At 46.6% G+C, this 22389-nt stretch overlaps 1 protein-coding gene across 4 annotated transcripts in view; it reads right to left on the reverse strand.

Moving 5' to 3' along the window:
- The window catches only part of arrb1 (arrestin, beta 1), a 106920-nt gene that overhangs the window by 6271 nt on the left and 78260 nt on the right, over nt 1–22389 (reverse strand). For 2 of the 4 annotated variants that reach the window (XM_080197998.1, XM_080198000.1), the window contains exons 6-13: nt 18327–18386; nt 13882–13949; nt 13367–13502; nt 11560–11644; nt 7925–7997; nt 5993–6130; nt 4128–4211; nt 1489–1512 (exon numbers count right to left, since the gene is read on the reverse strand). In XM_080197998.1, coding sequence (XP_080054124.1) covers nt 1489–1512; nt 4128–4211; nt 5993–6130; nt 7925–7997; nt 11560–11644; nt 13367–13502; nt 13882–13949; nt 18327–18386 — 668 coding nt within the window. The remainder of the gene's footprint in view (nt 1–1488; nt 1513–4127; nt 4212–5992; nt 6131–7924; nt 7998–11559; nt 11645–13366; nt 13503–13881; nt 13950–18326; nt 18387–22389) is intronic. The other 2 variants (XM_080197999.1, XM_080198001.1) reach the window with 1 other exon arrangement.

Genomic DNA, 22389 nt, shown 5'->3' on the forward strand with positions numbered 1-22389 from the left:
TCTCTGCTGTCTGATTCTATATGTTGTGCCATCTTCAAAAATCAAGTCACACACACCCCCAGCTCCCTCTGTCCCTCTTTGGAACTGTGCTATTAAATCTATATTGCCTTTCCCTATCCTTCTGTCAAAATGTATCACCTCACATTTCTCTGTATTAAATTCCATCTGTCACTTGTCTGTCCATATCCTGAGACTTGTTAGAAGGCAACCATTGGATCTGCTGTCATGTGACCAATGGTAACATGCTGTAAGGGTCAGCTGACCCAGTAAACTATGTAGCCAATGGCAAAATTTATTTATTCATTCATGAGACACGGGCGTCGCTGACTGGCCAGCCTTTATTGCCCATCCCTAGTTGCCCTTGGAGGGCAGTTGAGAGTCAACTACATTGCTGTGGCTCTGGAGTCACATGTAGGCCAGACCAGATAAGGACGGCAGATTTCCTTCCCTAAAGAACATTAGTGGTGATCAGTATTAACAAGAAGCCGCTGGGGTTTATGGGAGCTGGGAATGGCCTAGGATGAGGCATCAAGTGTTACAGTAATGAAGTTTCTCTCTTATACCTTTTTCTTTGATTTATAAGTTGGAGTAAGTTTTATTTTACTGCCAGTAGCTGAAGAATTCCTTCTGCAGGATGAACAAGCACACTGATGCTCCTTGGCAATCTATTAGCATTATTCTAACTCTTAGCCACTCCTCCATGCTAGGTATCACTGGCAAATTTTGAAATTTTAATCTGCATTTCAATGTCCCAGTTATTTACATAGGTCATAACAAGAGAAAGGTCCTGGCACACAACCTTGGGTAACCTAGAGTGGCACGGTGACACAGTGTTAGCCCTGCTGTTTCGCAGCTCCAGGGACCTGGGTTCGATTCCCAGCTTGGGTCACTGTCTGTGCAGAGTCTGCACGTTCTCTCCGTGTCTGTGTGGGTTTCCTCCGGGTGCTCCGGTTTCCTCCCACTGTCCAAAGGTGTGCAGGTTAGGTTGATTGGCCATGCCAAAATTGCCCCTTATGTCCCGGGGTGTGTATGTTAGGGGGATTAGCGGGGTAAGTATCTGTTGGGGCCTGGGTGGGATTGTTGTCAGTGCGGTCTCGATGGACCGAATGGCCTCTTTCTGCAGTGTGGGGAATCTATGATTCTATAACACCACTGTGTACCATTCTCCAGTCTGAGAAACAACCATATACCGCGACTCACTATCCTTACGTTAATATTCCATCTGAGCTGATACTGACCATGTTGCGTGAGCAGCCTTTTGCGTGGTATTTTACCAAACGCACTCTTAAAATCCAAACAGACAACATCCACTGCATTCCCTTCATCAACATTCTCTGTTACTTCATCAGAACATTCAATGCGCTCGATCAAACAAACCCTGCCTTTTACAAATCCATCCGTCATTTATCAAATGCAAGGGGAAACAAGGGCCGATGCAAGATGAGGCAAAATTGCGAATGAATGATGGTCAAAATCATCACCATTTACCTTGTGGCAAGATCTCCCAAAAGGCTGGCATTAAAATAAAGAGCGAGAGAGAAAGAGAGAGAGAGAGAGAGAGAGAGGTTTGACAACAAATCAGCAGCTTTGTGAAGGAAACACACCCTATATAAAGAGAGATTGTAAAAAGATCAAACAATATTTAACTATGAACTCCTCTGACTAAAGTTAAAGTATGATGTTAGCATTGGTTCAGTGGTTTGAGTCAGAAGGTTGTAGATTGCCAGGAATTGGACCCTGTAGCTCAGACTGCCACTGCAGTGCTGAAGGAGTGCCACACTGTCAGGGGTGCCGTCTTCCAGATAGGATGTGAAACCCAGGCCCCGTTTACTCTGGAGAAGATCCACTGTTTCGAGAAAAGGGCAGGAGGTTTTAACTCTGGTATCCCGACCTGTCCCTGGCTCAAGATGCCTAAAGCCAGATGATGTGAGAGTGATCACATTGCTGTCTACAGTATCACACACCACGTATTTTGATTGCTGAAATTGCTCAAATTGTCTGTGAGGCACCTCCTGCAGTGGTGACAGAATCCACAGACACCGTGTCAGATGCTCAAGCTTAGAGTGAAGCAAATGGGTCAACAGTGAGGCGACGGTAAAACAGTAAACATCAGATATGAAGGGGGTTAAGAGTCGGGATGGCTATTCCATAGAGGGGACGCCATGGGTCAGGGGCATCTCCATTGATAAGGAGCGACTATATTGATTAGTGATGGATGCTGTGGGCTGGATCTGATGGGCAACCCGTGAGCCCCCCCATCCCCCCGTCCCACCCCATCGCACCCCTCCCCGCTCCTCACTCCCCTTCCCATCACACTAGTATGAAATATGGCTTGGCGATACCAAGTTGGTAACTTGATGTCGTCTCGCCAAACTCTGATGTTACAGAAGGCAGGGCAGGTGCCAAAGGGAAAGCCCGTCACGCTGATGCGTAACAAGGAGTCGACCCTGTTAAACACCCAACTTCCCACTGCCAGCCCCTGTCCCAGAGATCGGACAGCAAAACTTCCGGGAGTGACTTATAGCAGGAGGCAACACGGGGGCAGGAGGAAGAGTCTGTGGCAGGGACCACGGCTGCATGGGTTCTGCTGGTGAGGGTGGAGGTGTCCGAATGTCTCTAGACTTTGTTCGTTCACTGTTTTTACGCTTCCATCAAAATTAAAGAGCGAGTGAGAGGGCCTTTAAACTGGAAACTGTGGCTGACCTCTGCCCCAACCCATCTCCCACCTAATACCTTGGCTAGTCTCCTGATTGGGCACAGAACCTCTTCCTTGCGCTGCAAATTGGAATCCAACACCAGCTGGATTCGAGTTTTGAGTTTATTTGTTAGTGTCACAAGTAGGCTTACATTAACACTGCAATGAAGTTACTGTGAAAATCCCCCTAGTCGCCACACTCCTGCGCCTGGTTGGGTACGCTGAGGGAGAATTTAGCACGGCCAATGCACCCTAACCAGCACGTCTTTCGGACTGTGGGAGGAAACCTGAGCACCCGGAGGAAACCCACGCAGACATGGGGAGAATGTGCACACTCCGCACAGACAGTGACCCAAGCCGGGAATTGAACCCAGATCCCTGGAGTTGTGAGGCAGCAGTGCTAACCACTGTGCCACTGTGCCGCCCCACAAGTCGGTTGCTAATTGACGGTCCAGCATTTGATTCGCCAAGCTGAGATGGGGGCAAAAGGTGGGGGGTTGGGGGGGGGGGGGGGGGGGGAGGGATTGTGACAGCAAGCGGACCACTCACCCTCTGTTCTACTACCCTCGGCCTTCCACAAACCATAACATCCAGCCCGAGGGATTCTACGGATTAGTGACAGATTCTCAGGATCAGTGAGATATTTGGGCATCCTCACCACCCCGTGTCTCTCCCCACATCCGATATACTCTTGGTGACCGAGTGGCAAGGAACTTCCCCACATTCCTCCTGCCTCAACCACTAGCCTTGGGGCACTGAGGCCAACTCTAGCAAGCCCCATCTCCATTTGACAGCGATAAATTCATTCAGAGTAATTAACTCAGAGACAAAATCTCGGTCCAACAGCAGAGTGGGGGGAGAAACTAACGAATTAAACCATCAAATGATGTGGAGATGCCGGCGTTGGACTGGGGTGGGCACGGTAAGAAGTCCCACAACAACAGGCTAAAGTCCAACAGGTTTGTTTGGTAGCACGAGCTTTCGGAGAGCTGCTCCTTCACCAGGTGAGTTAACACTGCAATGAAGTTACTGTGAAAATTCCCCAGTCGTCACACTTTGGCCCCTGTTCGGGTACACCAAGGGAGAATTTAGCATGGCCAATGCACCCTAACCAGCACGTCTTTCTGACTGTGGGAGGAAACCAGGGCACCCAGAGGAAACCCACACAGACACGGGGAGAATGTGCAGACTCCACACAGGCCCCACTCACCTGATGAAGGGGCAGTGCTCCGAAAGCTCATGCTACCAAATAAAGCTGTTGGACTTTAGCCTGAGAATTCTTACTAAAACCATCAAGGAAGACTGGAATCTCATCCCCACGTGACAGCTGGACGGTGGTTCTTTGACAAGCGCTCTTTCTACCTGATCGATACCCAACAGCGATACAGCTCCTGGAAATAGTAACACTGCGACGTGAAATCTCTGTACTCACCCTCCTCTCGAAACCACCAACTTCACTTTGACTTTGTACGACACCATGATGCCAAGAATCTCCTTACTCGCTCCATCTCTCAGTCTGTGGGGAAAGAATAACGCCAAAATCAATGGGAAACTCACTGCCTGGATTAACTCCAATAACGTCAATTCGTAAGATATAGGCGCAGAATTAGGCCATTCAGCCCATCTAGTCCGCTCCACCATTCGATCATGGCTGATATGCTCCTCATCCCCATTTCACCATGCTGTGCAAGACGAGGAATTGGACACTTTCCCTCTCTGCCTGGAATCCACGGGCTCACCAACATTGGCAACACACCAGTCTCAATATTTTCTGGGATCTTCCTGCTCCTTAGGATTCCACAGGTGAATGTTGAAAGGGGGAGAGACACTCTTACACATAACTGGTGTAACCCAAATTCCTCAAATCCATGGGAGTAGATAAATCCAGAACAATGGGATCTAAATTAGAGCGAGGTCAGTCAGGAGTGGATCAGGAAACAGTTTTCACAAGAGGGAATGCAGAAATCTGGAATTCTCTCCAGGCAGTGGACACAGGGAGGGGTGAGATAGATCAGCATTTATTGCCCATGCCTAATTGCCCCTTGAGAAGGTGATGGTAAGCCAACTTCTTGAACCGCTGTAATCCCTGAGGTGTAGGTACACCCACAGTGCTGTTAGGGAGGGTATTCCAGGATCTTGACCCAGCGACTGTGAAGGAACGGCCGATATATTTCCAAGTCAGAATGGTGAGTGACTTGGAGGGGGACTTCCTGGTGATGGCATTCCCAGGTATCTGCTGCCCTTATCCTTCTAGATGGTACTGGCTGTGAGTGTGAGTTTGGAAGGTGCTGCCTAAGGAGCCTTGGTGAGTCGCTGCAGTGCATCTTGTAGATGGTACACACGGTTGCCATTGTGCATTGGTGGTGGAGGGAGTGAATGTTGGTGGATGGGATGCCAATCAAGTGGGTCGCTTTGTCCTGGATGGTGTCAAATTGGCAACCAGAGAATATTCCATCGCACTGCTGACTTGTATCTTGTGGATGGTGGACAGGCTTTGGGGAGTCGGAAGGTGAGTTGCTCACCACAGGACTCCCAGCCTCTGACCTGCTCTTGGTAGTCTGTGTCTGACTAATCTGGTCAATGGTAACCCCCTGGATTTTGACAGTGGGGGATTCAGCAATGGTAACGCCATTGTATGTCAAACAGAGATGGTTAGATTCTGTCTTGTTGGAGATGGTCATTGCCTGGCGCTTGTGTAGTGCGAACGTAACTTGTCGCTTATCAGACTAAGCCTGAACGTTGCCGAGGTCTTTATATAAACCGAGAGCGACAACAGCGAGTGAACAAGTCCTCTTGCCTCACTTTCCTACAACCCCTGTCCAATTCTGAGCCATCCACTGTCGTGTTTGAAATGACTCTGTTATGATGGCCATGGGGGATTGTCAGTGGGCCTCATGGAATACGAGCAACCCTATGAGGTGGGTGGAGGTTCCCCCAATGGGGAAGGAGCAGCCGGAGGTTTAAGACCAACTGGCTCCTCTCAGGCCAGTGGTTGAAGGAGTTTGGGACTTTAGCCACCGAGCAGCACTTTGAGCTGGTTGTAATAAGAGATGATGGTGACGGGAGACTGGCCTTGGTGAGATCATTACAGACCACCTACCATCAGGTTATCCAAGGGTAAAACCAGCAATGGGTCAAATGGCCTCCTTCAGTGCTGCACCATGTTCTTATCCGACACTAACTGGAGCACTCACACAACTTTTCAAAATCAACGTGAGACTTTTATTTTTGCTTTCTAATTTTGAGGCAGAAGTGGATGTTCAAACATCTTACGGGTGATAAGTCCAGTATGCTTACAGGGTGCTGGAGGCAAGGTTAGTGTCCTCATGCTTCAGTTTCCCATCCAGAGCCAGGCCACGTTTCTCTCGATTATTCGCTAGGTACGGCGTCAATGTGTACACTTTGCAAAACGTAGAACTCGGAGCCACAATGTCACTGGAAGCACAGAGAGAGAGAGAGAGATGGAGAGACAGAAAGAAAGAGAGAGAGTCAGAGAAAGAGAGACAGAACGAGAGAGACAGAGAGAGAGAGACAGAGACAGAGAGAGAGAGAGACAGAGAGAGAGAGAGAGACAGAGAGAGAGAGAGAGACAGAGAGAGAGAGAGAGAGAGAGAGAGACAGAGAGAGAGAGAGTCGGAGAAAGAGAGACAGAGAGAGAGAGAAAAATAGAGACAGAAAAACAGAAACAGACAGGGAGAGAAAGTCAGAGAGCGAGATAGAGACAGAGAGAGAGAGAGAGAGGGACAGAGAAAGACAGAGATAGAGAGAGACAGAGAGAGGAAGACCAAGAGGGAGAGACATAGAGAGAGAGACACACACACATACACACAGACACAGAGAGAGACAGAGAGAGAGACACACACATTGAGACAGACAGAGAGAGGAGGAGAGAGACAGAGAGAGAGAAATTTACTTTTCTCCAAGTCAACATTTAGGCTTCATCAATCAAGCACAGTGAGCACTGACTGGTTACCAGATAAACATGATCAAACACAGAACAACTGACCATTGAACACCACAAGGAGAACTGTTTCAATCTGAAAAGGTGGTGGAGGCAAATTCTGGAACTGTTGTAAGCTGGGAAGTAAAGTAGCTTCCTTTCATTTTTAAATATTGTTCAACCATTAATGGTTAAGCTGCTTCATTTATTAGAGCTTTATTTAAACTGTTTCATGAAATAAAGTTTGTTTCACTCTAAAAAGTCCTTAATTTACAAGAACATAAGAACTAGGAGCAGGAGTAGGCCATCTGGCCCCTCAAGCCTGCCCCACCGCCTGAAAATGTAGTGGAAGCAAATTTTAAAAGGGAGATGTGCCTGAACTTCTGGGGGATAAAACGCATTGGGTGTTGGACTAAGCACAATTGCTCTTTCAGAGAGTCAGTACAGTTATGGCAGGCTGTAAGGATGCACTTCCACAAAAACTATTTATTGATAAGAATTGTACAGAAGCCTGATAGTGTGCCGGACCAAAACCCCAAGATATATTACGAAGCCATAATGGATCCCAGCAATTTTTTAATTTAGCATTAATCTGAGGACAGGATATTTCCGTCTAGGAATAATTACACTGACTAGATCAGCCATGATCTTATCGAATGGTGGAGCAGGCTCTTAGTTCTTATGTTCTTATAAACTAAGGGCCTTTTACAGAGAAACAAACTTTATTTGATGAAAGAGGCAGATTTCTTTCCATAAAGGACATTAAAGAACCAGATGGGTTTTTCCAACAATTGACAATGGTTTCATGGTCACCAGTAAATTCTTAATTCTTAATTTATTGAATTCAAATTCCACCACCTGCCATGGCAGGATTCGAACCGGGGTCCCCAGAGCATTAACTGAGTTCTGGATTAATAGTCTAGTGACAATACCACAAGACCATTGCTCCACCACCTCACCCCGTGGTATTCCTGCCAGACATACCGGCTGCCTATAACATAAAGCTAAAGTTTTAGACATTTCCCCTTAAATACAAATATACATCCATCTCAGTTGCACTCCTATCATCACAAGCCTCATGGCTGTAACTAGCTCCCAAAATGTCTCTTCCTATGAGTTCTATCACCCTGGGGTGATTCCACACCCTGGATTGGTCGCCTTGCCCATGTGACCCTTACTCTGCTGTGTTGCCCTCAAAGGGACAATGACCTTATAGGCCAAACAGCCTCCTTCTGTTTTATAAATTCTTTTGATTCCATGATTGCAAAAGCTGGCAATGTTATACTCACTCTGCTTCTGCCGTGGCGACTGGACACTTATACTGGGCTGTGTTAAACAGGCAGATGTCTGCATACTGTCGGACTGTAAAACAAGAGGCGCATGTTTGAGAAACAAAACATCAAATGGCAGCTCTGGGCATTCGATGCGATCCAACAACCCAACATCAGTTGGTGCAGTGAATCCCTGCTGATGTGGGTTTTGATTGCCTTGAGCTTGCCCTCACTTCAGGCTCTAATCCTGACAAGATTCCACAGACATCAGTTAGATAGACGCACTCCTGACATGTTTCAATCCTAGCCTGGTGCTCTTCAAGGCCATTGTTGTAATGTAAAGGAAGGGCTCACAACTCAACCCCAACTTAATATTACAACTGCGGCCTTGTTACTTATTGATGTCATACAACTTAATCATAAACTGAAATTTGCAAAAAAGAAGGGCGCATTGTTGAAGCTTTTAATCTTGCACTCATCAGAACAAATGCAAGATTGTCAAATTTCCGAACAAAAAGATTTATTTGAAGTTTACTTAATAGTCACAAGTAAGGCTTACATTAACATTGCAATGAAGTTACTGTAAAAATCCCCTAGTCATCACACTCCAGTGCCTGTTCATAAGAACACAAGGACATAAGAACTAGGAGCAGGAGTCGGCCATCTGGCCCCTCGAGCCTGCTCTGCCATTCAATAAGATCATCGCTGATCTTTTTGTGGACTCAGCTCCACTTACCCACCCGCTCACCGTAACCCTTAATTCCTTTACTGTTCAAAAATTTATCTATCCTTGCCTTAAAAACATTCAATGAGGGAGCCTCAACTGCTTCACTGGGCAGGGAATTCCACAGATTCACAACCCTTTGTGTGAAGAAGTTCCTCCTCAACTCAGTCCTAAATCTGCTCCCCTTATTTTGAGACCATGCCCCCTAGTTCTAGTTTCACCCACCAGTGGAAACAACTTCCCTGCTTCTATCTTATCTATTCCCTTCATAACCTTATATGTTTCTTTAAGATCTCCCCTCATTCTGCTGAATTCCATTGAGAATAGTCCCAGTCTACTCAGTCTCTCCTCATAAGCCAAAACCCTAAACTCCAGAATCAACCTAGTGAATCTCCTCTGCACCCCCTCCAGTGCCAGTATATCCTTTCTCAAGTAAGGAGACCAAAACTGTACACAGTACTCCAGGTGTGGCCTCACCTGCACCTTATACAGCTGCAACATAACCTCGCTGTTTTTAAACTCCATCCCTCTAGCAATGAAGGACAAAATTCCATTTGCCTTCTTAATCACCGGCTACACCTGCAAACAAACTCCCTGAGATTCCTGCACAAGGACACCCAGATCCCTCTGCACAGCAGCATGTTGCAATTTTTTATCATTTAAATAATAGTCCATTTTGCTGTTAATCCGACCAAAATGGATGACCTCACATTTACCAACATTATACTCTATCTGCCAGACCCTCGCCCACTCAATTAGATTATCTATATCCCCTTTGCGGACTTTCAGTATCCTCTGCACACTTTGCTCTTCCACCCATCCTAATGTCATCTGTGAATTTTGACACAACTACACTTGGTCCCCAACTCCAAATCATCTTTGTAAATCGTAAACAATTGCAGTCCCAACACTGATCCCTGAGGCACACCACTAGTCACTGATCGCCAACCAGAAAAACACCCATTTACCCCCACTCTTTGCTTTCTGTGCGTTAACCAATCCTCTATCCATGCTAATACATTACTCATAACACTGTGCACCTTTATCTTATGTAGCAGTCTTTGGTGCAGCACCTTGTCAAATGCCTTCTGGAAATCCAGATACATCACATCCACAGGTTCCCCATTGTCCACTGCACATGGAATGTTCTTAAAGAATTCCACCAAATTAGCAAAACATGACCTGTCCTTCATGAACCCGTGCTGCGTCTTACCAGTGAGACAATTTACATCCAGATGTCTCGCTATTTCTTCCTTGATGATAGAGTCAAGCATTTTCCCAAATACAGAAGTTACACTAACCGGCCTATAGTTACCTGCTTTTTGTTTACCTCCTTTTTTATACAGTGGCATCACATTTGCTGTTTTCCAATCTGCAGGAACCACCCCAGAGTCCAGCGAATTTTGGTAAATTACCACTAGTGCATTTGCTATTTCCCCCGCCATCTCTTTTAGCACCCTGGGATTATTCCATCAGGACCAGGAGACTTGTCTACCTTTAGCCCCATTAACCTGCCCAACACTACCTCTTTCGTGATAATGATAGTTTCTAGGTCCTCACCTGCCATAACCTTCCTCTCATCAAGTTTTGCCATGTTATTTGTGTTTTCCACTGTGAAGACTGACACGAAATACCTGCTCAATGCCTCAGCCATTTGCTCATTTCCAGTTATTACATCCCTCTACTCATCCTCTAAAGGACTAATGTTTACCAATGTTTGGGTCCACTGAGGAAGAATTTAGCATGGCCAATGCACCTAACCAGCACGTCTTTCAGACTATGGGAGGAAACTGGAGCATATAGAGGAAACCCACGCTGACACGGGGAGAATGTGCAAACTCCATACAGACAATGACCCAAGCCAGGAATCAGACCCAGGTCCCTGGTGCTGTGAGGCAGCAATGCTAACCACTGTGCCACCAGACTATAAGAGATTAGTACTCTTTTCTTCTGCCGTCTGAATGTTGTGATTGTTTGAAACTTTGCATTCTTGTGTATGTCCTGATACGTGCAAGATGAAAAACATTCCTCTCATTTCAATGATAATCATCATGTCTTCATGTCTTTGCACAGTGGCACAGTGGTTAGCACTGCTGCCTCACAGCACGAGGGACAAGGGTTTGATTCCCGGATTGGGTCATTGTCTGTGTGGAGTCTGTACATTCTCCCCGTGTCTGCGTGGGTTTCCTGCGGGTGATCCGGTTTCCTCCCACAGTCTGAAAGACGTGTTGGTTAGGTGCATTGGCCGTGCAAAATTCTTCCTCAGTGTACCCGAACAGGCGCTGGAGTGTGGCAACTAATAGATTTTCACAGTAACTTCATTGCAGTGTTAATGTAAGCCTATTTGTGACAATAATAAGTAAAAAAAAATTTAATCTATCAATCCCTTTTAGTATTTCGTATCCCTCGATCAGATTCCCTCTCATCCTTCTAAACTCCAGTGAGTACAAACCCAAACTGTTTAATCTCTCCTCACACCCCTTCATCTCTGGAATTATTCTGTGAACCTAAGCCTACTAATAAATAAACTGCCCTCAGCCCTGTTTGTGTGTCTAAAATCTTGTATACATTTCATTTAAAGAAGTCTCACAATTCCAGGTTAAAGTCCAACAGGTTTATTTGGGATCATGAGCTTTCGGAGCGCTGCTCCTTCATCAGGTGAGTCATGGTGCTCCGAAAGCTCGTGATTCCAAATAAACCTGTCAGACTTTAACCTGGTGTTGTGAGAATTCTTACTGTGCCCAACCCAGCCCAACGCCGGCATCTCCACATCACACTACATTTAATCTGTGCCAAGATCGCAATTCTGCTCCCATCAGTAACACAACCTGATCAAGTCAACACGCTTGTTAACATTGCAGTAAAACGATCCATCTCCTATCGGAATGCTGAGAGGCAGGGAGCTGAGATATAAAACACATTTCCCTACCTGCAATCTTTAGCTTCTTGACAGTCTTGTTGGTGTTATTGGTCACGTGAACATTGACATTTATTGGTTCTCCGTGATAATAAATCTGGAACGGCAAAAGTGTTCACAGCTTTTAAAACACAGAACCCTCCAAGATACAGAGTCACCCAGGTCCCAGGGAAGGTCACTGCTTGCAAAGGAAATAGGAGTTTTTTTTTGGTAACTCCGTTCACATGTGAAATGTACCTTTCAGTTCACAGTTCACACAATTGCCAATCAAAGGTCCTCCGCTATTCACACTTTTGTCATTCAATGTTTAAGTCACAGAGCCACAGAACATGGCTTAAAATTCAGACTGTATCTAATCATGGAAGTGGCACAGTGGTTAGCACTGCTGTCTCACAGCACCAGGGACCCAGGTTCGATTTCCAGCTTGGGTCACTGTCTGAGCAGAGTTTGCACATTCTCCCTGTGTCTGCATGGGTTTCCTCCAGGTGCCCTGGTTTCCTTTCACAGTCCGAAGATGTGCTGGTTAGGTACACTGGCCATGCTAAATTCTCCCTCAGTGTATCTGAACAGGCGCCAGAGTGTGGCAACTGGGGGATTTTCACAGTAACCTCGTTGCAGTGTTAATGTGAGCCTGCTTGTGACTCATAAGTATACTTTAACAGAAACCCAGGAGTTAGTTACACACTGAAACATAATCATTTATATATAGAATAAGAGATACTCGGAAGTGAGCTACAGACTGGAATCTAATTGAGGGGTTTATATATGGAGTGACAGATACCTGGAGTGAGTTACAGACTGGAATCTAAGCCAGGAGTTTATGTATTGAGTGACGGATACCCGGGAGTGAGTTACAGACTGGAATCTAATCGAGGGGTTTGGGATGGTTTTTATATATAGAATAACAGTTACCCGGGAGTGAGTTACAGACTGGAATCTAATCGAGGGGTTTGGGATGGTTTATATATAGAATAACAGATACCCGGGAGTGAGTTACAGACTGGAATCTAATCGAGGGGTTTGGGATGGTTTTTATATATAGAATAACAGTTACCCGGAAGTGAGTTACAGACTGGAATCTAATCGAGGGGTTTGGGATGGTTTATATATAGAATAACAGATACCCGGGAGTGAGTTACAGACTGGAATCTAATCGAGGGGCTCGGGGTGGTTTACATATAGAATAACAGATAACCGGGAGTGAGTTACAGACTGGAATCTAATCGAGGGGTTCAGGGTGGTTTATATATAGAATAACAGATACCCGGGAGTGAGTTACAGACTGGAATCTAATTGAGGGGTTCGGGGTGGTTTATATATAGAATAACAGATACCCGGGAGTGAGTTACAGACTGGAATCTAATCGAGGGGTTTGGGATGGTTTTTATATATAGAACAACAGATACCCGGGAGTGAGTTACAGACTGGAATCTAATCGAGGGGTTTGGGATGGTTTTTATATATAGAATAACAGATACCCGGGAGTGAGTTACAGACTGGAATCTAATCGAGGGATTCGGGGTGGTTTATATATAGAATAACAGATAACCGGGAGTGAGTTACAGACTGGAATCTAATCGAGGGGTTTGGGATGGTTTATATATAGAATAACAGAGACCCGGGGGGTGAGTTACAGACTGGAATCTGATCGAGGGGATTGCCTAGTTTATAGAACAACAGATACCCAAGAGCTAATAAAAGCAAACTTTTGAATAAGATTACGGAGTTTTGCTCAGACAGTAAGCGGAAGCTAAGTGATTCTTTTGTACTTCTGGCTGGCAATGCCTTTGTGCCACTCACCTCTCCCACAGACCCTCACCTCTTTGTCTAATGATGCCTCCAGGTGGAGGGGTTTGTCAGACATGAGGAACTGTCTCGTGGTTTCCGCCATGGGTTGTGGTCCAGGTTTCTCTGGGGCGTATTGCACTTTACGAATCACCAGCCTTACTGAGTTCCTGCCAGCACAGGGAATGAAGTATATGGTAAGATTCATCCTAACAGCATCAACAATAACCAACCGAAGCTCAGGACAATGCCCAGGAAATTGGGCAGAATTCTTATCTCCGAAATAGAGAAGAAGGAGTGATAATTTGGGGCATGTGGACATTCCCTTTTTTGGAAACTCCCTGGACCCACCATCTCTATTTGATACATACATGCTGGTTCCCCTCCAAGGGCAACTAGGGATGGGCAATAAATGTTGGCCAGCCTTCAACACCCAAGTCCCACCAGCGAACAACAAAAAAACTTGCTTGACAATGTGTTTCTGCAACCCCACCCTCTCCCACACCCAACGTTCATTTTCCAGAGTCAATGAAGAGAAAGGGGCTTTACCTTTTATGAATTTTCTCTTCCAGGTTCTCTGCGCAGTATGTTTTCACCTCAAAGTCCACCCCGCAAGCCTAGGTGAAGATAAAGAGGAAAACCATCTGTGAGTATCAGAAAATGGAAGCTTCACCGAAACAGAATGAGGCGAGGTGGTTGGCCAGTGGGTTCATCAATGTCAGTCAGTGCAGGGAGCTAACTCCTTTATATAGAGGCAATAAACTGGTGCCAGCAATACACATTGTTCATCATTTCCATTGACTCTAACACAGAGAGGTGTGAGGCCATGCATTTTTACAGAAGGGACAGAGAGAGGCAAGATAGGCTCAATGGGCAGAATCCCGTGCCCTTCCCGAGTGGGTAATTTAGTCAGCCTGGTGGATGGCGATGGAGCTCCCACCACCTCCCAGTGCCTGACCCCAATTAGCCAATGGTGGGAAGACCCTTGGATGGCCTTCCTGTTCCTCTGCCAATAGAGACCCGGAAGAGCGGCACTTTGGCACAGTGGTTAACACTGCTACCTCACAGCTCTCCAGGGACCTGGGTTCAATTCCCGGCCTTGGGTCACTGTCTGTGTGGAGTTTGCATCTTCTCCCTGTGTCTGCATGGGTTTCCTCCAGGCGCTCCAGTTTCCCCCCACGGTCCAAAGATGTGCGCGATAAGTACATCGGCCATGCTAAATTGTTCCTTAGTGTCCCAGGTTGCGTAATTTAAAGGGATTAGTGGATAAATATGTGGGGATGAGGACTAGGTGGGATTGTTGTCGGTGCAGGTTCGATGGGCCAAATGGCCTCCTTCCGTGCAGTGGGGATTTCTATGAGCCATTTAATACCCACCCAAGGGATCTCACCCCAGTATTGACCCAATGGTAGGCAGTGGGTTGACCATGTGGGGAGCACGGCAGACAAACCCTGGGTGTTATTGAGGACTCGCAGGTGAGGTGGGACTAAGTGCCTGGTCAAGCAGCATTAGGAAAGTGGGGGGGGGGGGGATGCTACCACTCTGCTGTTGTTGCTCACCACCCCCCCCCCAACACCCCCCCTTCATCGTGACTCCCCAATCCTACAATCCTCCCTCTGCCATCATTCAGCTATACTGGGGTCCGGGGCCCCAGCGTATGTCAGACCAGCCACAACCATTACCCTCCCCAAGAGAAGATCTGTTGGCCTCTTATTGGCCAGCTCCTGGGGCCCTCAATCCTGGCAGTTGGCCCTGTCACTGCCTGAGTACAGGATGTGATGAACCTTCCCAAAGACAGGCAGCAAAAGGTCTTGACAGCTCTCCAGCCAATGGCTGAGATTCCTGTGGCCTTTAGAAGATGCTGGCCAATCACGCAGGGCTGAGTTTTTAATGACCCTGAGGTCAAAGGGTGAGAGGTGGGGAATGATCAGTAGCGTCACAGGGAGCCTGATCAGATGGACTCCCCAACATGACTCCCCCTTTATCAGGGAGTTTCACTGAAGTGGATGATCTGCCTGCCCCACATAGGTAGATAACTAATTTAAATATGTAAATGAAAGTCTTGTCAAGGATCATTAGAATCATAGAACTCTACAGTGTAGAAGGAGATCATTCGACCCATCGAGTCTGCACCAACCACAATCCCACCCAGGCCCTATCCCCATAACCCCATATATTTACCCTAGCTAGTTCCCCTGACACTGAGGGAGAATTTAGCATAGCCAAACCACCTAACCAGCACGTCTTTCTGGGGGGAAACCAGAGAAACCCACGCAGACACGGGGAGAATGTGCAAACTCCACACAGACAGTGACCCAAGCCAGGAATCGAACCTGGGCGCCAGGGGCTGCGATGCAGCAGTGCTAACCACTGTGCCGTCCACAATTTTGGCCCCTATTAAAATATTGAGTCTCGTTCTGGTCACCATAGAACCCTACAGTGCAGAAAGAGGCCCTTCGGCCCATCGAGTCTGCACCGAACACAATCCCACCTAGGCCCTACCTCCATATATTATACTCACTGATCTCTCTAACCTTTGCATCCCTGGACACCAAGGGACAATTTCTTAGCATGGCCAATCAACCTAACCAGCGCATCTTTGGAGTGTGGGAGGAAACCGGAGTACCTGGATGAAACCCATGTAGACATGAGGAGAATGTGCAGACTCCACACAGACAGTGACCTGAGCCGGGAATCGAACCCAGGACCCTGGAGCTGTGAAGCAGCAGTGCTAACCACTGTGCTACCGTGCCGCCCACTTAAGGGAGGATCTAAGGGTCCTTGAAAGGGTGTGGAGGAAGATTTAGCAGAATGGTTCTGGGGATGGGGGATTTTATTGACAAAGACAGGTTGTAAATATTCTACTCTCAATACTATTTTTCCAGGAACACCCCCAAGTTGTCTATTCACATCTCTCTATGCAGTTAGAAAATGGGTGAGTGTCCATCACTGTCTCTATCCACCCAGATACAAAGTAGACCTTTGTAAACATTCAGTAAAACTTCTCCCTGCTATCATGCTCAATACCTTTTTGTACTCAGGTATTCCAATGGGGAGATGATGGGTGGGATTGAGGAATCCTAGGAGATGATGGGTGAGATTGAGGAATCCTAGGGGATGATGGGTGAGATTGAGGGATCTAGGGAATGATGGGTGGGATTGAGGGATCTAGGAGATGATGGGTGGGATTGAGGAATCCTAGGGGATGATGGGTGGGATTGAGGGATCTAGGAGATGATGGGTGGGATTGAGGAATCCTAGGGGATGATGGGTGGGATTGAGGGATCTAGGAGATGATGGGTGGGATTGAGGGATCTAGGAGATGATGGGTGGGATTGAGGGATCTAGGAGATGATGGGTGAGATTGAGGAATCCTAGGGGATGATGGGTGGGATTGAGGGATCTAGGAGATGATGGGTGGGATTGAGGGATCTAGGAGATGATGGGTGGGATTGAGGGATCCTAGGGGATGATGGGTGAGATTGAGGGATCTAGGAGATGATGGGTGAGATTGAGGGATCTAGGGAATGATGGGTGGGATTGAAGGTGGGGACGGGTTGTTGAATCACTCAGTCAGTGTTTTCCACCCATTCTGTGAACACAGGATGTGAACAAGAGGAACAAACGGCATAGAGAAAAAACAGTGAACAGGGAAGGAGGCTGAGGGGAGAGAAGGAGCAAGAAAAAGAGAGAAAGAAAGTAGGAAATGGAGGACAAAAGGGACATGGAGAAAAAGCGAGGATATAAAGGAGGATAAAAGGGTTGGGGGGATCGAGAACCAGAGGGCGTAGGTTTAAGGTAAGAGGGGAAAGAATTCATGGGAACCTGAAGAGCAACTTTCTTTACACAGAGGGTGGTACGTCTGTGGAATGAGCTGCAGAAAGAAGTGGTTGAACATAGAACATAGAACATTACAGCGCGGAATAGGCCCTTCGGCCCACAATGTTGCGCCGACCAGTCTTATTTTTAAAAAAAAACATTGACCCACTAATCTAAACCAATCCCTTTTCGTCCATAAACCTATCCACCAATCTCTTAAACGCCCCCAAACTAGGCGCATTTACAACTGCAGCAGGCAGGGCATTCCATTCCCCCACCACCCTCTGGGTAAAGAACCTGCCCCTGACATCCGTCCTATAACTACCCCCCCTTAATTTAAAGCCATGCCCCCTCGTGCTAGCTTTCTCCATCCGAGGAAACAGGCTATCACCATCCACCCTATCTAAACCTCTAATCATCTTATATGTTTCTATAAGATCCCCTCTTAGCCGCCTTCTTTCCAGTGAAAACAACCCCAAATCCCTCAGTCTCTCCTCATAGGACCTCCCCTGCATACCAGGCAACATCCTGGTAAACCTCCTCTGCACCCTCTCCAAAGCCTCCACATCCTTCCTGTAATGTGGGGACCAGAACTGCACACAGTACTCCAAGTGCGGCCGCACCAGAGTTGTGTACAGTTGCAACATGACGCTGCGACTCCTAAATTCAATCCCCCTACCAATAAACGCCAAGACACCGTACGCCTTCTTAACAACCTTATCTACTTGATTCCCAACTTTCAGGGATCTATGTACACATACACCTAGATCCCTCTGCTCCTCCACTCTATTCAAAGTCCTCCCGTTAGCCCTATACTCAACACATCTGTTATTCCTACCGAAATGGATTACCTCACACTTCTCCGCATTAAACTCCATCCGCCACCTCGCGGCCCAGCTCTGCAACCTGTCCAAGTCACCCTGCAAACTTCGACACCCTTCCTCACAATCTACCACAGGGACATGAGGCAGGGACATGGACAATATTTAAAAGGCATTTGGACAGATACGTGGATACGAAAGGTTTGGAGGGATATGGGCCAAATGCAGGCAAATGATGTTAGCTTAGATGAGCTTTTTGGTCAGTATGGGCCGGTTTGGGTCGAAGGGCCTGTCTCCGTGCCACAGATTCTATGATTCTTTGAAAAGAAATTGCAGGGAGGATGGCAGTTATACCTTTCCTGTGTCTTCCGGTCCTGGTTGCAATGTGACTGAACAAGGTAAGTTGGGAGGAATCTGGAAAACAAGGAATAAAAATCTCCCGATCAGTGACAGCATCCTCACCGAGTCTTTGAGAACATTCAACTCCTGATCACCTGATTGACAATCACAGAACTATTGTTATCAGTTGTAATGGAGTGCGGAGCACACTATGTGTCACAAAGACTTCAAATTCAAGGTCCACTTCAGGACTCGAGTGTAACAAATCAACACTGACACTCCAGTATTCTGGACAATATAACTCCTTCAGCCCTCAGTTAACATCATAACTCTGATTATCTGGTCATTATTGCATCCTTAAACATGTTCATTAAGAAATGGTGCAGGATATGAATGCTAATCTGTGATGGCAACGCAACCAAGGCAGAAAACAACTGATACAAAAACATTAAAATGCTGGAAAATCTCAGCAGGTCTGACTTTCTCGGAAGATTAAGGAAATTTGGCATGTCCGCTACAACTCTCACCAACTTTTACAGGCGCACCATAGAAAGCATTCTTTCTGGTTGTATCACAGCTTGGTATGGGCTCCTGCTCTGCCCAAGACCGCAAGGAACTACAAAAGGTTGTGAATGTAGCCCAATCCATCACGCAAACCAGCCTCCCATCCATTGACTCTGTCTACACTTCCCGCTGCCTCAGAAAAGCAGCCAGCATAACTAAGGACCCCACGCACCCCGGACACTCTCTTCCACCTTCTTCCTTCAGGAAAAAGATACAAAAGTCTGAAATTATGTACCAACCGAATCAAAAACAGTCTGCTGCTGTCAGACTTTTGAATAGACCTACCTCGCATTAAGTTGATCTTTCTCTACACCCTAGCTATGACTGTAACACTACATTCTGCACTCTCTCCTTTCCTTCTCTATGAACAATATGCTTTGTCTGTATAACGTGCAAGAAACAATACTTTCCACTGTATGTTAATACATGATAATAATAAAATCAAACAGTGTCTGTGGAGAGAGTGTAGAGTCAAGGTTTCGAATCTTCGCCAGAACTTTGTCATCTAGACTCAAAACGTTGGCTCTATTCTCTCCCCACAGAGGCTGTCAGACCTGCTGAGGTTTTCCAGCATTTTTCTGTTTTTGTTTCCGATTCCAGTGTCCGCAGTATTGTGCTTTAATGTTATTATTACAGAAACAGTTGATGTGTGGCGCACAAGTGCACCAAGAACACTCACCACGGCTCCAGCAACACCTGTGAAATCGGGAGGTGTTTGTCCATTAAGTCACCACAGATTCAGACTCAGATTCAACCAAAGCAACAATTTGGCTTCAGCAAGGATGCAAATTCAATTGATTACTTTTTGCATATCGATATTTTACAGGAATAATTAACTGAAGTTAAACTCAGCAGGAAAGATCACCAATTTTAAAAATCTCATCCTTCTTTTCAAACTCCCTCCATTCCCTTCTTCCCAATGGTGGGGGAATCCAAAACCAGAGCTCATAGTGATGGGATAAGGGGGTAAACCTTTTAGAACTGAGGTGAGGAGAGATTTCTTCACCCAGAGGGTGGTGAATGTGTGGAATTCATTCCCACAGAAAGTAGTTGAGGCCAAAATATTGTCTGATTCCAAGAAAGAATTAGAAGGGCGAGATGGCTTACTCCTGCTCCTATTTCTTATGTTCTTATGTTCAAATAAACCTGGTGGACTTGAACCTGGCGTTGTGAGACTTCTTACTGTGATCACCAATTTGACTCAGCCTTCATCTGCCAGAGTCCACATTTCTGGAATTCTCTCCTAAAATCTCTCCGTCTGTCTGTCTGTCTCTCCTTTATTTGAACCTCTCAAACCTACTTCTCTGACCAGGCTTTTGATCAGCCTCTAACATTTCCCCACGTGGTTTGATGTGAAAGGTTTGTTTGCTCGTGTATCTATGAAGAACTTTGGGATGTTTCAAAATTCCTAAGTCACCTCACAGGACTGTTAATGAAACAGGAACTGGACGCTGAGTCAAATAGGGAGATATTAGGGACAACCTCTGAAAACTCAGTTAAAGAGTAGGTTTTTTTTATTTACTAGTGTCACAAGTGGGCTTACATGAACACTGCAATGAAGATACTGTGAAAATCTCCGAGTTGCCATGCTCTCATGCCTGTTGGGGTATGCAGGTGGCATAGCGGTTAGCTCTGCTACCTCACAGCATCAGGGACCAAGGTTCAATTCCAGCCTGGGCTCACTCTCTGTGTGGAGTCTGCACATTCTCCCCATGTCTGCATGGGTATCCTCCGGGTGCTCCGATTTCCTCCCACAGTCCAAGGACGTGCTGGGTAGGTGCATTGGCCATGCCAAATTCTCCTTCAGTGTACTTGAACAGGCGCCAGAGTGTGGCAACCAGGGGATTTTCACAGTAACTTCATTGCAGTGTTAATGTAAGCCTACTTGTGGCTCATAAATAAATTTACTTTACTGAGGGAGAATTTAGCATGGCCAATGCACCTAACCAACACATCTTTTGGACTGTGGGAGCAAACCAGAGAACACGATGGAAACCCACACGGACACAGGGAGAACATGCAGATTCCACACAGACAGTGACCCAAGCCGGGAATCGAACCCGGGTACCTGGTGCTGTGAGGCAGCAGTGCTAACCACTGTGCCGCCATGCCTGTTTTAAAGAGAGTCTTAAAGGGGGAAAGTGAGGGAGAGAGGATGAGAGAAGCTGAAGTTCTGATCACCAATGGTGGAGTGAGTATAACTGGGAATGCACAAGAGGTCAGAACTAAAAGTTTATCTTGGAGGGATCGGGGGCTGGAAGAGTTGGGGTAAGGGGGAGGGGGTTGGATTTGACACTCCTCGCTGCTGGGTTTGAAGGTGGAGGTGGCCTTCCGGCTCAGGTGCTGGTTAAAACATGAACATCCAGAGTTTTTCGATGATCTCTAACTTATAGAGGATAGAATATTGTGGAGCAGTTTGGAGAATGTTGCGATGGGGCTTGATTGGCACCACATCCACAATCATCCACTCCCTCCACCACCGACACTCAGTAGCAGCAGTGTGTACCATCTACAAGATGCACTGCCACAATTCACCAAAGATCCTTAGACAGCACCTTCCAAACCCACGGCCACTTCCATCTAGAAGGACAAGGGCAGCAGATACATGGGGAACACCCCCACCTGCAAGTTCCCCTCCAAGCCACTCACCATCCTGACTTGGGAATATATCGCCGTTCCTTCACAGTCGCTGGGTGAAAGTCCTAGAATTCCCTCCCTAACAGCACTGTGGGTCAACCCATAGCACGTGGACTGCAGCGATTCAAGAAGGCAGCTCACCACCACCTTCTCAAGGGGCAACTAGGGTTGGGCAATAGATGCTGGCCAGCCAGCGACGCCCATGTCCCAAGGATGAATAAAAAAGTTCAGTCTGGAGATAAGATGGTCTGGATCAGTGCTTCAGCAGTCGATGAGCTGAGTTAGGACTGAAACTGGGTGAAGTAATTACAGGAATGGCAATAGATGGTCTTAGTTAAAGGCACTATGTAAACACATGTTGTTGAGAAGTCTTGCATAATTATAGTAAGAAGTCTCAAACACCAAGTTAAAGTCCAACAGGTTTATTTGGAGTCACGAGCTTTCGGAGTGCTGCTCCTTCATCAATTGAGTGGGGGATAAATTCACGACATATATAGACAACTGAAAGATAATTACAGATTGGAATGTGAAGAATGGTTGGAATGCGAGTCTTTACAGGTAATCAAATCTTTACAGGTATAAACAGTGCGAGTGGAGGGAGAGATAAACATAGGTAAAAGAGGCATGAATTGTCTCAAGCCAGGATAGTTAGTCTGCAAGACATGCCGGATCATCAACATGGATACAAGCATCACACGTCTGAACACCACCCACCAGGTACATGGTACATACTCATGTGACTCAGCCAATGTTGTCTATCTGCTACGCCGCAGGAAAGGATGTCCTGCAGCATGGTACATTGAGGAGACCATGCAGACACTATGACAACGAATGAATGGACACCGCTCGACAATCACCAGGCAGGAGTGTTCCCTTC

Source organism: Carcharhinus amblyrhynchos, chromosome 10, assembly GCF_965287045.1.
Source record: "Carcharhinus amblyrhynchos chromosome 10, sCarAmb.v2.hapA, whole genome shotgun sequence".
Taxonomy (NCBI): Eukaryota; Metazoa; Chordata; class Chondrichthyes; order Carcharhiniformes; family Carcharhinidae; genus Carcharhinus; species Carcharhinus amblyrhynchos.